Here is a 15199-nt window from a genome sequence, read left to right on the forward strand (position 1 = left end):
ACAACTAGGGCGATTATTTTTTTAAAAACAGCAAACACTGTTCGAAACATTTGCCCAAATCAGAGATAAACAACTATAATGCAAAAAACGAAGTTTTAGATGAGCCTAATGCGATAAACTATTATGCAAGCTCGCGTATACCGTATACTGCTCTAATGAAAACACAATACAGTTAAAATGTCAGTAAATATAAATCAAAACTGAATTTTCTTGCTAATATTTTAACTGAACAATAGTTTACAAAGCTGACTAGAGTTTTTTCAATTTTGTGAACGATTTATGTGCGTTTTTAATCGATTTTGACTTGAAATAATTTTGACAAATATTGACTTTTTTGACATGTCAAAAAATAATCGCCCTTTTCATAACCATTATTTTGTACCAGTAGCGATTCCGATTTTCTATTGTCGACTACAGCAAATTTATGTCAGATCTAAAGAAATCAGAAAAGGCAACGTACTAAAAATTGTTAGATAATTTCTGGAATGTCGCAACCAATTTACGTCTAATGTGACGTCAGAAAACAAATAACCTTAATAAGTCTGTTTCCTGAATAAATTCTAAGAGGTTTAAAGTTTATTTATATGATTTTGGCAAAATTGCCACCCTTACACAATTAAAAATTGCCACCCTTATACAATTAAAAAAAATTTAAAGCATACGGTGCATTAATCGTGTTAAAGATTAAATAGGCAAATTTCTTACGGTGCATTAATTGTATTAAAGTTTAAATAGGGAAATTTCTTACGGTGCATTAATTGTATTAAAGTTTAAATAGGCAAATTTCTTACGGTGCATTAAGCGTGTTAAAGTTTAAATAGATTCTTACTATAAATGCCATACTTTATCACATAGCAAAGATGCTGTAGTATCGGCAAAAGCGAAAAAATAATGTACTTTCTATATTTAATTGGCAGAACTTTAAGTTTTTAAAATGTATATGATTACAAACATACATACATACAGAAAACGTTTCAAAAATACTTACTTATCTTATTACTGTTTTCTATATTTCGCTTACCTAGTATAAATTGGCAAAAAATGGGTATTTTCAACAATGTCCTCTGTAGTCAAATTGTAAATACGTTTTCGCAAACATAACAATAGTTTTCTTTCATATTTATGAAACTGTTGCATTTTGATTTCTTTTACAGTCAAATATTTGCATTGGTGTTTCTCGTATTATTTTGCGCATTTTTTCTCTATACAAGTGGTATAAAAAACAAACTTTCGAATACTCCGCGGGCAGACACAATATAGTGGGCCAAAAGTAGGCTTACAGTTAAAAAAAGTAGGGTTTGGGTCTAAAAGTAAATTTATTGTTTTGGGGTTCTTTTCATACACCTTGTTCTTTACAACACCCCCAAAAAAGAAATCCATTGGTGTCAGGTCAGGTGAGCGTGATGGCCATTCAATGCTTCCTCTTCTTCCAAGCCAACGCTGTGGAATAACTGTAAGCCTACTTTTGGCCCACCCTTGTGTTGTATCACACGTTTTCCCTACTCGATTGTAATACAGTGCGAATGTTATAAAAAAAAGGCTTGTAAATTGTTAATCAAAAACGAATTATTCTTCCGTGGTACAATTTACGATTTGAAAGTGTTTTTTTTTTATGCAGTTATAATCGAACATGGTAACACAACAGTTTTGTCCGGTAAACCTTTCGAGGTACAATGCGTGTAGCAGCAAGGGAAATTGTTCTTTTGAGTCAACAGACATTTAAATTGCGAATAAAGCGCTCGCGTTATAGGCAGAACGATTCAGACAAAGTTGATATATTTTTATCACAAAAGCTTTCCGTGCATTTGGTGACTATCATGCGTTCCTACTGAGAGCGTAGCTGTTTAAATCGAGGAGAGTGTAAATCTATTGTGCGGGACTGGAATAAGTTTGAGTCACTTACCGCGCTCAGTCAGGCAAACACAATTTAGCCGGAATTGCTTTATTGCAATGTGTGTCGGCATTTTTGGAATTAGAATAGCGCACAAAGGCGTTCGAGGAATTACAGACCTAATGAGTCCTAAGAAATATTCAAGTGTCTTGACTTCTGATAAAATATCAAAAGTAGTTTAAACAAGAGAAAAGCAGTGAAAAATCCGCCAAAAAAGCAAAAAAAATGTAGCCTAGTCGTAACAACTTTTAACCCCATCTGAAAAAGTTTTAAACCATCCAATGAACCATACATACAACCTCTTTTTGCCGCTGGGTGTGGGTTAGGAGAAGTTTTACTTACAGGCCTGAGGCTTTGTTAGTCATAAAAATGTATATACTGTTTGTCAAAGTCAAATTGGAGTAGTGATGTTTATTTTGAATTCGGTATAGTTCGTTTTAGGTTTTGTTTCAATTTGTGTGAAATTTCGGTGTAAATGGAAGCGAATGCGTTTGTTTTTCAGGTATGCGTAGGCACAAATATGGGAGCAGCGCATAAATGCACCTGCACTGGCTTATGTTGACGCACAGAGCATAAAAAATGCCCTATAGTGACACTGCTGTCTGACAGGATATGCTGCATGACAGAGCTGAACAATGTTAGTGGGATAGCTGATAGTTTGAGGTAAACATCCGCCAAAATACCTCGATGAGTCGTTTTAAGCACACGGAAAATATCCAGTCGGATAGATTAACAGTTTTACCAGTCTAACAAAAAGTTCGAGGGAAAATATAGTGTTTCATAACACTCCTAAAGGAACTAAGAAAGGACATGTGAGTGAAATATTACAACATAACCAGGTAATGTTTTGTTTTCCATGACACAGATTTACTGCAATTGATTTTAAATGGAGTTAAGTGTGTTATTATCTGAACACCTGACTGCCGTGCTTTTGGGCGCGGTGGGAATGATGGTGGCCTTCGTATTTTTCAATCATCGCCGACCAAAGAATTTTCCTCCCGGACCAAACGGATTTCCTTTAATTGGAATTGCGCCGTTTCTCGGGACGAGACCCGACAAAAAAATAACCGTGAGTGTATTCGATTTTTATAACTTTGTAGCTATATACGGCAGTGTAATGCGTATTTAAGATACGACGAATACATTCGATCTGCATAGGAGTTGTACTGATTTTAAACAAAGAGTAATTTGTAACTTGGGTTATAAAGACAGGCTAAGCAAAAATACGGGACGTGGTGGATTTGTTTAACTTTAAATTTTACTTAAGACAATGCTGTTTCGCAGGAGTATGCACAAAAGTATGGTGACGTTATGGGTGTCGACATGGGAACGCATTACGTGTTGGTTCTGAGCTCGGTTGAAGTTATGAACGAAGCTCTCGCCAAGCAGGGAGATGTTTACTCCGCGAGGCCTTGGACATACCTACATGACGTGATCTGGTGCAAAAACGGTGAGTGTATTTGAAAAGCCGAACCCTTGAGCATTTTCACCTGTGGTACAGTATTGTAGTTTTACTAAATTTGGAGTAAACTATCGTTTTTCACTAAACTAAAATCCTGATTTCCATCGCTAACGTGTCGTCTTTCTATCGTCCAAGGTATCTTTTTTTTCATAAAAAACTATACGCTTTCGTTTTTACCATTAGTGCCTATGCTCCTTAACGGACTGCCTGGCACTATCGCAACTGAACCCCAAAATCTCCCCTATATATATATATAATACGTTAACGTGTTTATTGTTTCCAGAAACTCAATATATAAGTAGTAATTAGTTTTTCAAATATATTAAACCGACAAATTCGGAAGGTAATTAAAGATCAAATAACAAAGAAAGTTATACATAAAACGCACAAATGCGACGGAAAAAGACCCACCAGAGACCCACCGTAGAAAACTTTTGTAAAACACATTTTTTCAAACCCCATCAGGCAGAATTAAAACGGCAAGTCGTTCAAAGCTGTTAAATGAAATTAAATTCACCAAACTAAATTCTGTATAGGTCGCTCGGAAAGTTTCTGCCGCTCATATATGGCTATTCGTAAAACCACCTGAACAGAATAACTCAGTCATCCAACCATTATTATTATGAGTTAACGAGTAATATTAGGAGATGTAAGCATTTTATAGTATAATGCCCCAATTTATGATGGCCTGTCTAATGTGAAACTGGAATTTGTTTTTACCGCTAGCGTTTAAAACAAACTAACATTTTTTCAAAAATATATATTTTTATAAAAGGTATTTTTTTACCTTTCGTAAATTTTAAACTGAAAAAACGCATTAATAGCCAGAAGTAAATCGTGAATGCTTTGCACAATCGGAATGCCAAGTACTAACACCCACTGGAGTTGTGAGATTTAATCTTTAGGAATAATGTTGCAGGATTATCAATGACTGACTACAGCGAGGCTTGGAAGGAACAGCGCAAGTTCGTCCTCCAATCTCTTCGCAAGTTCGGATTTGGCAAAACTGTGCTGGAAGGACCAATTGCTGTGAGTTCCGCTGAAATTATTACTGATGAAGGGCAGCAGTTTAAACTTTGCCAAGTCTTCGCATTGTTTACCGCTTGTTAAAAAATTACAATCATTTTAATTTTAACAGGACGAAACAAGACATTTGTCGGAAGCACTTCGGCAGTTAGGAGGAGATTATGCATCAGGAAAGGTTACATAATTACCAAGTTTTAGAAATATTGCAATCTATATAGTATGTCAGTCACATCATACTTCCGAAAAACAAAAGCATGTCGCTATATATACCCCATTAAGGTTTTCGGGTCCCCTATACCTACATAAAATTAACTCAAGATAATTGTATTTGGTTACATATGTTTAAGAATTACATCATGGACGCTGTGGCCAACGTCATGTGTAAGTTAACTTTGGGAACAAGGTTCAACTACGACGATGATCAGAATTTTATGCGTTATGCTCACAATGTGACCAAAAAGTTTCAGGAAGCGAGTTTTCCCATACAGGTAAGACCCATTCGTGTTTGCAGCGACTTTTTTTTAGAGATATTCGACCGTCCCCGCAGTTAATACTTTAACCTATATAACCTATATTCAGGTTTACCCAAATGAAACACTAGGCCAAACGTAATTATCTAGTACCCAACTTGTGCGTAACAAATGGGAAAAGATTTAATCTCTTTTTAGTTACATGAATTTTTCTTGTCGCGAAATACATGCGAATATTCAAACCTTTTTTGAAATACTGATAAAATCATAACACTAAGAACGTAAAAAAGGAAAACAATAAAATACCGTTGTCAACAAATATTACAGGCCTGCACATTACTGCCGTGGTGTTACCTCATACCCCCTTTCAGAGGACCACTCAGGAGAATGAAACTGCTGTTCAAAGACGTAAGATTAAATGGCTTAAGGGCTGCTATTTAATTTAGTAGTATTTTTGTAGAAAGGTCGTAATTTATATAACATATCGGGTATCGCGTGTGTCGAAGTAAAACATAAAATATCAGACATTCTTAGTTTACTGTAGGCTTATGTGTTTTGTAGTAGAATTTGAGAAAAATTTAATTTCTTTTACCTCAAGTTCTTACAAGAGCTACCTCAAGTCTTATATTTAAAACCGTCGTACAAAAAGGTTGGAGAAATATTAATTGAATAAAAAGAAGTCTTAACGCTTTTTACAGTTGCACAACACTATACACGACTACATAGAAGACCACAAGAAGACCCTTGACCCAGACGATCCGCGTGATTTTCTCGACGACTACCTCGTAGAAATATCAAAGAAAACCGGCCCAAGCAAGGGATACTTTAATGGTATTGAAAGAAATTACAATTTTTTAAATCCAAATTAGAAAAAGTAACACCGAGCGAAAAGCATACTTTGCTATCGCTCAGGGATTCTTAAACAGAGCTCCATGGACCCCTTGGGTGTCAGTGAACTAGTTTTCGGGGGTCCATGAAAGCCCAATTGAAATATTAGTGTATACTACCATTTAGAAAGTACTAAATTTATCGAAGAAAACAGTTTAATTAAAAATAAAACGGTTTTGCACTTAATGCATTAGTACTCCATTTCACTTTCATATTTTTGGACCGAAATTAGCTGATTTGTACTGTGGCGTAAATTTATGACGTCATTTTGAATTGTTTTTGCCTGCCATGGTCCACGCGAGGCAAGAAAAAAAGTTAGGGGTCATGGGTGAAAAAAGTTTAAGAACCCCTGATATAGCTACAAGTATACGCTTTGACGTGATTGATTCTGTCATTATCTGGTTTAGGAAGGTTGGGAGATTTAGAAAACACGCACGTTTTACTTGGTATTATGAGTAGGCTAAGAGGTTTAGCAGGAATTAATTGGTGTCTTCCTGTCGTCCTACGTTGGTGGACGACCGTGCTTGCTTCAACTTCCTAGGTGTTACGTGTTTTTTTACCTTCTATGTATTAGTATGTGGTTGTACCACTTTTAAATTTTGCACTTCTAGTTTTTTTACTGGTTGCCTTATAGCCTACATTTTTTTAAAATATTTATATCCCACCTTACCATAATATGCATACAGTGTTCGGGGTAGGGTATTTTAGTTATGCAATATCCATTCTTTCTTTAACGCCTATAAACTAATCCCAAAGAAATCAATTTAGCACAGATAAATTAGTGTTTTGTTAGTTTCGCCTAATATTTCTATGTGTAATTTTATAAACTTTCCATGTTGACTGCTGGGATTGTTGTGTCATGACATTCGGTTGTATATTGTTATGCATTTGAGTTGGTTTCTAACGAAATACAAATTTTGTAATAAAATGAATTTATATGTTGTACCGGTAATCCAAATATTTCTGCAAACTCCTGTTTCCCAATAATGACGTCTCAATTCCGTCTCGTTGTACACTATAGTTACTTTTATAACAAGTTCGAGATGACAACTGCCACTAGTTGGAAAATTGTAACTTTAAAAATGATGTTATAATTGGGGCATATTAATTATTCAAGAACTTTCCAGTAATAGGAAAAGTAACTAAACATTTAATTTTATTACACGTTTTAGTAATTGCTTTACACCGGTGTTCTTATTTTAGAAACAATGCTGAAGTTCATTTTGAGAGACTTATTTCTTGGGGGAACTGAAACCATTTTCAGCAACCTTAGTTGGTCGATGCTTATATTGGCCAACCGCCCTGATGTCCAAAAAAAGGTAACAAATAAGATAGTGGTGGTAGACCGATCTGTTTTTAAACATCACATGATTTTTATTGGGGTTCAGGTTATCATTTTTTATCGGATGGTGTGAGGCATTATTAGGCTAGTATTAATAAACGAAATTATTTAAGTTAGCATTTTAATTATGATTCATGCCCTTGTTGTGTGATGGTGTTACATTTCTATGATCGCGTCCCGGTATAACAGATGCTATCCACTGCTCGGTATAATAGACCGCTAAACGAAGATTTTAATCTGACTATAGAAGTCATCCAAATTTGTCGGATCGGCTGTGGCGAAATACATAATTTTACAGACGCCTTTGCATTTAGATCCACGACGAAATTGACGAGATTTTCGAAGACGGCGCCCTACCGACCATTCAGCAAAAGGAGGAGATGCATTACACCATGGCTTTCATGCAGGAGATGTTTCGCTACAGGACACTACTCCCCTTTGGGGTGGCTCGAATGACAACCAGAGACACGAAACTTGCGGGTTATGATATACCTAAGGTGGCTATAAAATGAGAGCTTTATAAACAGTTTTCGAAAATCACTTTTACACAAAATGTTAAACCGTCGATTACTGTTTGGTGATTTCCATATAACGCCCAAAGCTGTTATATAGACCATATTTTCGTTTAAAAATTGTGTGAACTAGGTTAGCTATTTGCAGGCTTTCCCCTATTTTACAGAATGCACTAGGATGTATGGTACAAATGCTAACAACCTCAAAGGTGAAGAACCTATAGGCAACAAAAATGAAGTTGTCGACCATATTTCCTTAGCACGAACAACAAATTTCCTGTACTGCGAGAAATTTTTCGTGGACAGCACAATTATTCATAAACCTCACGTGATTTATATCATAACCTGTAAGCAAGCTTCCCGGTTGCTTTAAGAGGAAATGACACATCTTCAGCGTTCGTGCTCCATGTAACACTTCCTAAAAACAGGGGCTACACAGAAGCTGTAGTTGAGGGATGTCGAACTTTTCAGTCTGGTAAATTTATTCAAACTTTGCCACCATTAAGAACTTTTTTGTTTAGATTTTCCAATTGTATGAAGTGCCGCATCGAATACAAATAAATATGCTAGCAGACTGTTTTGAGCAGCAACTGACGAGTTTTAACGCAATACTCAAAAACCATTTAAAGAGCAAAGACAAAATGCCTAACTGAAGAGTATAGTAAAACTACATTAATAAGTATTAAAGATAACTACATCGTTTAAGTAACGTGTGATCAACTGTTGTGGTACTGCTCATAAATGCTGCAAAACAAGTTATTAGAAGTACAATATTTGTGATTTTTTTTTTAGGGGGGGGGGGGGTATGACATTTTTCAAAACGCTCTGCAGTGGCCTCTAAAATAAGCTTTTGTTGTATATTCGCTTTCTCCTTTATACTAGGCCTACCATATATCCTCTTTTAGGAGGATTTGTCCTTTTTTCTCAAGAAAAGTGAATGGTATGGTCCTAAGAGGACGCTCAAAAATGCCCAAATGTTTTCTTTTGTTGCATTGCTAGTTACAGTTGCTTATACTGTCAACAAGACTTTTAAGCGAGACGTTGTATTTATTTCCAAAACAGTACTGTAGCCATGGAACATGTCGAATTGCTGGTTTAAAAAAGTTTTTTCAACAAATTAAAAATTAATCTCGTTAAAAAATGATCATTCCAAAGGTTAAGGGAGCCGCAAAGTAATCATGGGCTGAATCTAAAAAATAAATTTGACTTGTTGTTTTTGTGTCTGTTTTTTGTAACTAAAAGATCATCAAACTCAAACGTAACAATTCTACTTTCGTTTTTGGGTGCTGAAAAAAAAAACACTTTTTGGGTGCTGAAAATATGGTTGCCCTACTTTATACCATACGTACAACATTATATGTACCATACATTTACAAGATCTATTTTTATGGTAAAGAAAAAATGTAAGTATGGACTAACTAACAATAAATTAATTAAAAATCAAGTTTATCTGTTTAAAGATGATTGTGGACTCAGATTTTTCTTATGCCGTAAAATTTTGAAACCTCAATAACCTTCTAAAGGAAACAATAGCAAAAAAATCACACATTTACAAATGTCTTGTGTTCTTTATGCAGGGCACAACTGTTCTTCCAAACATTTACGGAGTTCACAATGATCCCAATGTTTGGAAAGACCCGCTGGAATTTAAGGTTGAGCGGCACCTCGATCAAACCGGAAAGTTTGTCAAGAGTCATCATGTTATCCCGTTTGGCGTTGGTAAGCAACTATAACATCAATAATATAATTTTTGTACAGACTTCGCCTGGTGAGTATACTTCAGGACAAAAACCGCAAGTAGAGGTCTATAAATGACCTGACCTTTAGCGCGTTTGAACTTCTAGTTAATTTTATCTTGAAATGGACAACATAAAATTTTGAATTACCGTAACAACCACAATAAACTGAAAAGTTTAGTAAACTTTTAGACATCTAAGAAGTAACATTCATAAATTCCACTATTGCGTATTCCATGAAAAATAAAAAAGCCATGGCCTAGCTGCAGTAATCGCGATTAACCTGTAGTAGAATAAATTTAAAGATTTGTACAATTTTCACGGCTAGTTTTGAGTTTGAAGGTGGGTGCAATAAGGTGCAGTCATGTCGTTTGTTCTTGAATAAAAACGTGAAATCAAACCTCTGTTTGATCAACGCTACCTATATATTTATGACAAGCACGTAAATTAAAATATTATTAACAAATATACAGTGGTGGGATTCAATTTTTTTGTCAGCCGGTTCTATCACAAAAGTCACATTTTTCAATCGGTTCTGTTACAAAATATCATACTTTCCGGGAAATAATTAAAATAGTTGCAAGAACAGGATGCAACCCCAGTTTCCAGCGAATGTTGCGAACTGCGAACCGCCGGAATCTCATTACTGCTAAAAGCCAGTAGGCCTACTGAAAAGCAGCAGTCGTCTACTCATGACTATAACTATTTAACTTTTTAGAATTATCACAATGGATGACTGTTACGTAAAAACTTGACCATTGCACATTTTAAAGAAAAAAACACGTGAGAAATCGGTGTACGAGATAAGATAAGGGGCGGGAAATTATTTTTAACCGCGGGGAGAAACTTAAAATGCTGTGGCCGGCCAGGTCAAAAATAAGATTTAAAATCTACGTAATATGACGTCATACTCTGACGGGATAAAACAAATAAGCTAACGAACTTGTTATTACGTTTGTAGTTGTGCTAAAATTTGTAATTTAAGTCTAATTTGAAGAAGATGTCGCGCGAAGCGCGAAATAATTGTGACTATATGTTTGTTTAAGCATGCCAACTTTAATTTAGATTTATAGGTGGACGAGACGCATTAAGCACAGATAAAAAATAAAGACTACAAATCTTGTTGATTTGGCATTTATCGAGTTGTGGGGCGCATTGACCCAAAAGTTAAGATTAACATACGTAAACATTTCTCACAAAAAACTTACAATGTTTTTTTTTCTTTTCGAGGCTTTACTAAATTATGTAAATCGGTATGTTTCAGAGTTCAGAAAACGGCTGGTATTTAGTTCATAATTTAAAGACGGTATACATTCGACCAAAGCGAAAAACATATATAAATATTAGGATAAGTTAGTTAAACTTTCGTTGAGGAGAGCACCATAATGCGGAGGACGCTTTTTGTCTGTAAAGATGTCAGAAAATCGCATGGCACTTACGAGAAAGACAGAGGAGATTCGCGCGAAGCGCTAAAATAATTTCCATTTGGGTATTTTAAACGGGCTAAAAATAGAGTTTTGCGTAAAAGAGTCTGGAAAGAGTGTTTAAGGTACCGTACAACCAAACGTGTGAAACTCGCCCTTGTTTTTGCTTATATGCATTTTAAAAATCTAATAAGCCGCGGGCCGGATTAAATCGCTTGGCGGGCCGGATGTTGCCCAGGTCTGGATAAGATGCAAAAATCCATTGACAGTAACCAGCTGAGATGCTGCATAACCGGTTCGTTGATCCTATAAAATTTCGTGGGACGGTTCAATAGAACCGGTGCGAACCGGCTGAATCCCACCACTGCAAATATGTCAATATGGATTTCTAAGTACTTTTATTACAAATAAGAAAAAATAAGTTATTGTTTGAAAAGACGTACGTTTATTGTTTATAAAATTAAAAAAAATTTAGAAATAAAGTGTCATCTGGTATATTGTCCTCCAAAAAATTAGGAAATTCGACTAAAAGTCACCGTATACAAAGGTCCAATGCAGGGGTGAAAACAAAATCACTCTTTCGAAAACAATAAATATTATTTTCCTGAACGCATAAAATTGACGCCCAAAAATTTCGTCATAATGGGACTTCGTAGAACATGCAAAAAATCCAGGTTTATTGTTCGATGTCGTGCACAAATATGCAACTAAAATAGACAAACAAACATAGAATTGGGACATGGCCTGTTGAAGCAGGCATACTTTTACCGGTACGGTAGGGCTATATTTCTGTTACAGGACGCCGTTCTTGACTTTCCAGGCTTCTTTTCACAACTTGTCCTATAAAATTTGTCGCAACAAACTTAGCAAAAAAACTCAATTTACGTATAATTGAGCTTTTTATCGTGCGTACAAGTTGATATTAGCAAGTAAACAGACTTTAAAAGTCACACAGTAAAATTAAATTATTGTCAACGCAAAGTATTTGAAGTGCATTTTTATAGAGGTCGCTAACAATGCACAAAATACCTGATTATTTTAAAAATCGTAGAAGTTGACTGCCTGTTTTATTCGTGAATAATCAACCACATGTTACGAGCGTGTAATCAGCTTTGAATTGGAGTTATTTTCAGGCTACCGCTTCTGCATTGGCAAACAACTCGCCGAAATTGAGTTCTTCCTCGTTTTGATGGCGATCCTGCAAAATTTCGACGTGGAGTCTGGTTCGGGCAAGTGGCAATTTGAGGACCTTATCGAGTGTGGATTCGTGTCCACGCCTCCGCCTTCTACAAGCCTTAAGCTTAAGGAGCGAGTCAATTAGGCGCTTGAAGGCGCGCAGTTACATTACGAAAGCAAGTTGTGTTTGGCTTTCCATTCAACTTTTAAATGACTTTTATAGAAAAGTTGGTTGCTGTCTGCGACACGTTCAGAAATTGTATTTTTTATTCAAGTTGCCTACGCCCTATACACGATTCGAAAATGTGTTGTTATCAAAAATTAAACGTTTCAAAACTTGTCCAATTTAAAAATCGAAATTATGTAAAATTTCGGTAAAAGTGTGTTTGGTTTTATAGCGTAACTATACATGGCATTAACGCCTTTGCGGTTTAAATGTTGTGAATTCCAAATAGGATATGCATTTAAAATGTTTTGTTTCTGTAAGTATTCCTTATTTAACAATATAGACTGAAAATAAAGCACTTATAACTTTTCGTGTATTACGTAGTTTGGCTAATATTAAAGTTAAGGCATGGGTCGGCAATCTTTTTTGCACTACGGACAGGTTTAAAACTGAAAATTTATCGCAGACCGGCCTTAAAATACAAGAAATTTCAGTAAAGAACATTACTACCACTTTTTTCAATGACTTATTAAAATGCATACGTTAATTTAGAAAACTTTCCTGCCCGAGCATCAAAATAATCAATCATTTTATTATGGGACATTGTTTATAAATTGTTTCCATGATTTTATTCTATTGCACTTTAAGGTAAGCACGCTTGAACATCAAAGAAATAAGATATTTTAGCCAATTTTTCGATATATTGTACATACGAGGTGTTAAATTTGACAATAAAAATGCATTTTTGGATGTTGTTAACTTTCTATTGTATGTAACTCATATGGCCACACAGCACACTATTGTTTCGAACCTCACGTCAGCTTGATACTAAATGTGATTTTTTATCATACAAAATCAACCATGGACTATATCTTTAGATTTAAACCAAACTTTAAACTTAATTGTTTTTGACTTTTTTCGATTTTTTACGTACAGTTTAGTTTAGGTTCAAATAAAAAAATAATTTAGAAACCCTGCTACGGACCGGTAACGAACTCCTCGCGGACCGGCACCGGTTCGCGGATTCATTGTTTCTTGAAATTAACCACTGAAGGCATAATCAAAAGATTCATTATTGTTGAAATTAATCTCCTATATAACTGTATCGCTACATCACTATGAAGCAAATATGCGGATTTTGTCTAGGCTACTTTTCAGGTTAAATATGTGCTAATTTAGGCTTGCCATAACGTCCCGGTTTAGCCGGGACAGTCCCGGTTTTAAGGACTTGTCCCGGTGTCCCGGCCGGTTAACCAATTTGTCCATGATTTTTCAATTTGAGATAAACAAAAAAAATTAAAGACATTTAGCAATTCTTTCTCAAAACTAAGTAATACTTTTTACTTTTACTTTTTGGTTGGTCAGGCTGTCAAGCAAATTTTTTAACATAAATTAATTATTTTTCTGGTGGGTATTAAGAAATACATTTCTGGAGGTGAGGTTGCTGGGGCTAGTTTCTTTTTTGTGTGTGGTGAGTAAAAAAATTAAATGAATATTATCCGGCGGGTGCTATGGGAGATATCTTTTTGACGAAGATGATCGAGCGCCGTCGCAAACCGTTCACCGTTAAGCATTTTTTTTCAATTTCAAGGATTTTTTTCACGTATGACGCAGTTTGGTGCCGGTATTATTTGCTGGAATATTACGCAAGTCTAAATTATTGCTGTTACAACCTAAAGTTTAACTTTAGTTAGTAATTCTGGATAGATAAATGTCGCGGGTTACAGCATTACAAATCAAAATAAAGTCATAACATACTGATTGCCTTAATAGAAATAAGTTTTCATGTTTTCAACTTAAGACTTATATGTTTAAAAACTTTTTGATGTCTTATACCGCACAAAATTTAGGTAATATAGTTCGCAAAATTTTGCATTTAATGCGGCGGTTTTAATAGTAACCAATTTTCAGTTTCAAACGAGATTTTACTTACGTTGACGCAGTATGGTACCAGGATTATGTATTTTCTGAATATGTCGCAATGCGAACCATGGCTGCTATACAACTTAAGGTTTTACGTTAGTGAGTGGTTCCCTATTGATATATGTGACTGGTTGTCGTTACGTAAAAGATGTTTGACGTAATTATAGCCGTTGGGTATTTAGTCGTTTGATTTCAAATAAGTACACATTATTTGCAATTTTGTTTCAACCAAATGTAAAAGTTTATCTTGTGAAGACGAATATTTGGACGCTTCACAGTCACGCAGATAAATGCGATAATTTGTAACACGCCATCCTTTTAAATGCTGCTCACAGGCTCCACACAGGCTAAAGAATGTGACTCCATTTGTGAGGAATCATTTAGTTCACCCATTTCAGGAACAATAAGCAAAAAAAATAGTCAATGGACGACTAACATATATGCTGTATAACAATAAACGATTAGAGAAATTAAATTGTTTTTTTTTGAGGAAAATAAAAATGTTTACCACTTTACGCACTATTTAGCATTCAAGCCAAATAGTGCGTAAAGTGGTAAACATTTTAATTTTTAGTACGGTAACACGGTAAATTATCTTTTTAAATCTTCGGCAATGACACGCGGCTCAAGCAAATAATGCAAAGTACAACATAATATGTAATAGTTTTAAGAGGCCAGCTTGATGGAATCTTACGTTTTGCTTCACCTGCTTGGGAATGATTTGGTCCGGGAAATACGAATTTGTTATGGACACAGCGCCTTTGCTGACATGTACGGCCTAATATTGTTGCTGCTTTCACGAGGGCCACATCCTACTTTAATTGTGGAAAAGCGTTTACCCGACTCATTTTTTCACAATACAGAAAATTACTTTCGGTTACAATTTAAATTACTTAGACAAACTATCCTTAAAAATAGGGCCCTGAAAATACCCTCGACAAAATATAAAACAACCGCAACCCTGTTAAGTTAATTATTAGCATTAAATTATTTTGTATTAGGTCTACATTAAGTGCAGTTTTCAATATGCGTTTTTGCAGTTTTCAATATACGTCGCGGATTTACGTTTCTAAAAATGGCAAGCCTATGCTTATTACAATTATATTGCAAAGTCATACTATATATGATTCGCTAGGAGCGCGAAAAATCATTTTTAAAATAAAATCATTTTTAGAGATATCCT

At 35.2% G+C, this 15199-nt stretch overlaps 1 protein-coding gene across 1 annotated transcript; it reads left to right on the forward strand.

Annotated features, from left to right (window-relative positions):
• Window positions 1-2762: 2762 nt before the first annotated feature.
• On the forward strand, window positions 2763-12784 carry LOC146140723 (cytochrome P450 2J2-like). The gene is made up of 11 exons (XM_083391968.1): window positions 2763-2960; window positions 3176-3341; window positions 4273-4382; window positions 4492-4554; window positions 4727-4867; window positions 5177-5257; window positions 5548-5680; window positions 6941-7056; window positions 7394-7576; window positions 9169-9310; window positions 11885-12784. The coding sequence occupies exons 1-11, from the start codon at window positions 2778-2780 to the stop codon at window positions 12070-12072; spliced, it is 1506 nt and encodes a 501-aa protein (XP_083248094.1). The 5' UTR covers window positions 2763-2777; the 3' UTR covers window positions 12073-12784.
• The last annotated feature ends 2415 nt before the right edge of the window (window positions 12785-15199 follow it).

Source organism: Ascidiella aspersa, chromosome 6 (genome assembly GCF_963924565.1).
Source record: "Ascidiella aspersa chromosome 6, kaAscAspe10.2, whole genome shotgun sequence".
In the NCBI taxonomy this organism is placed as follows: domain Eukaryota; kingdom Metazoa; phylum Chordata; class Ascidiacea; order Phlebobranchia; family Ascidiidae; genus Ascidiella; species Ascidiella aspersa.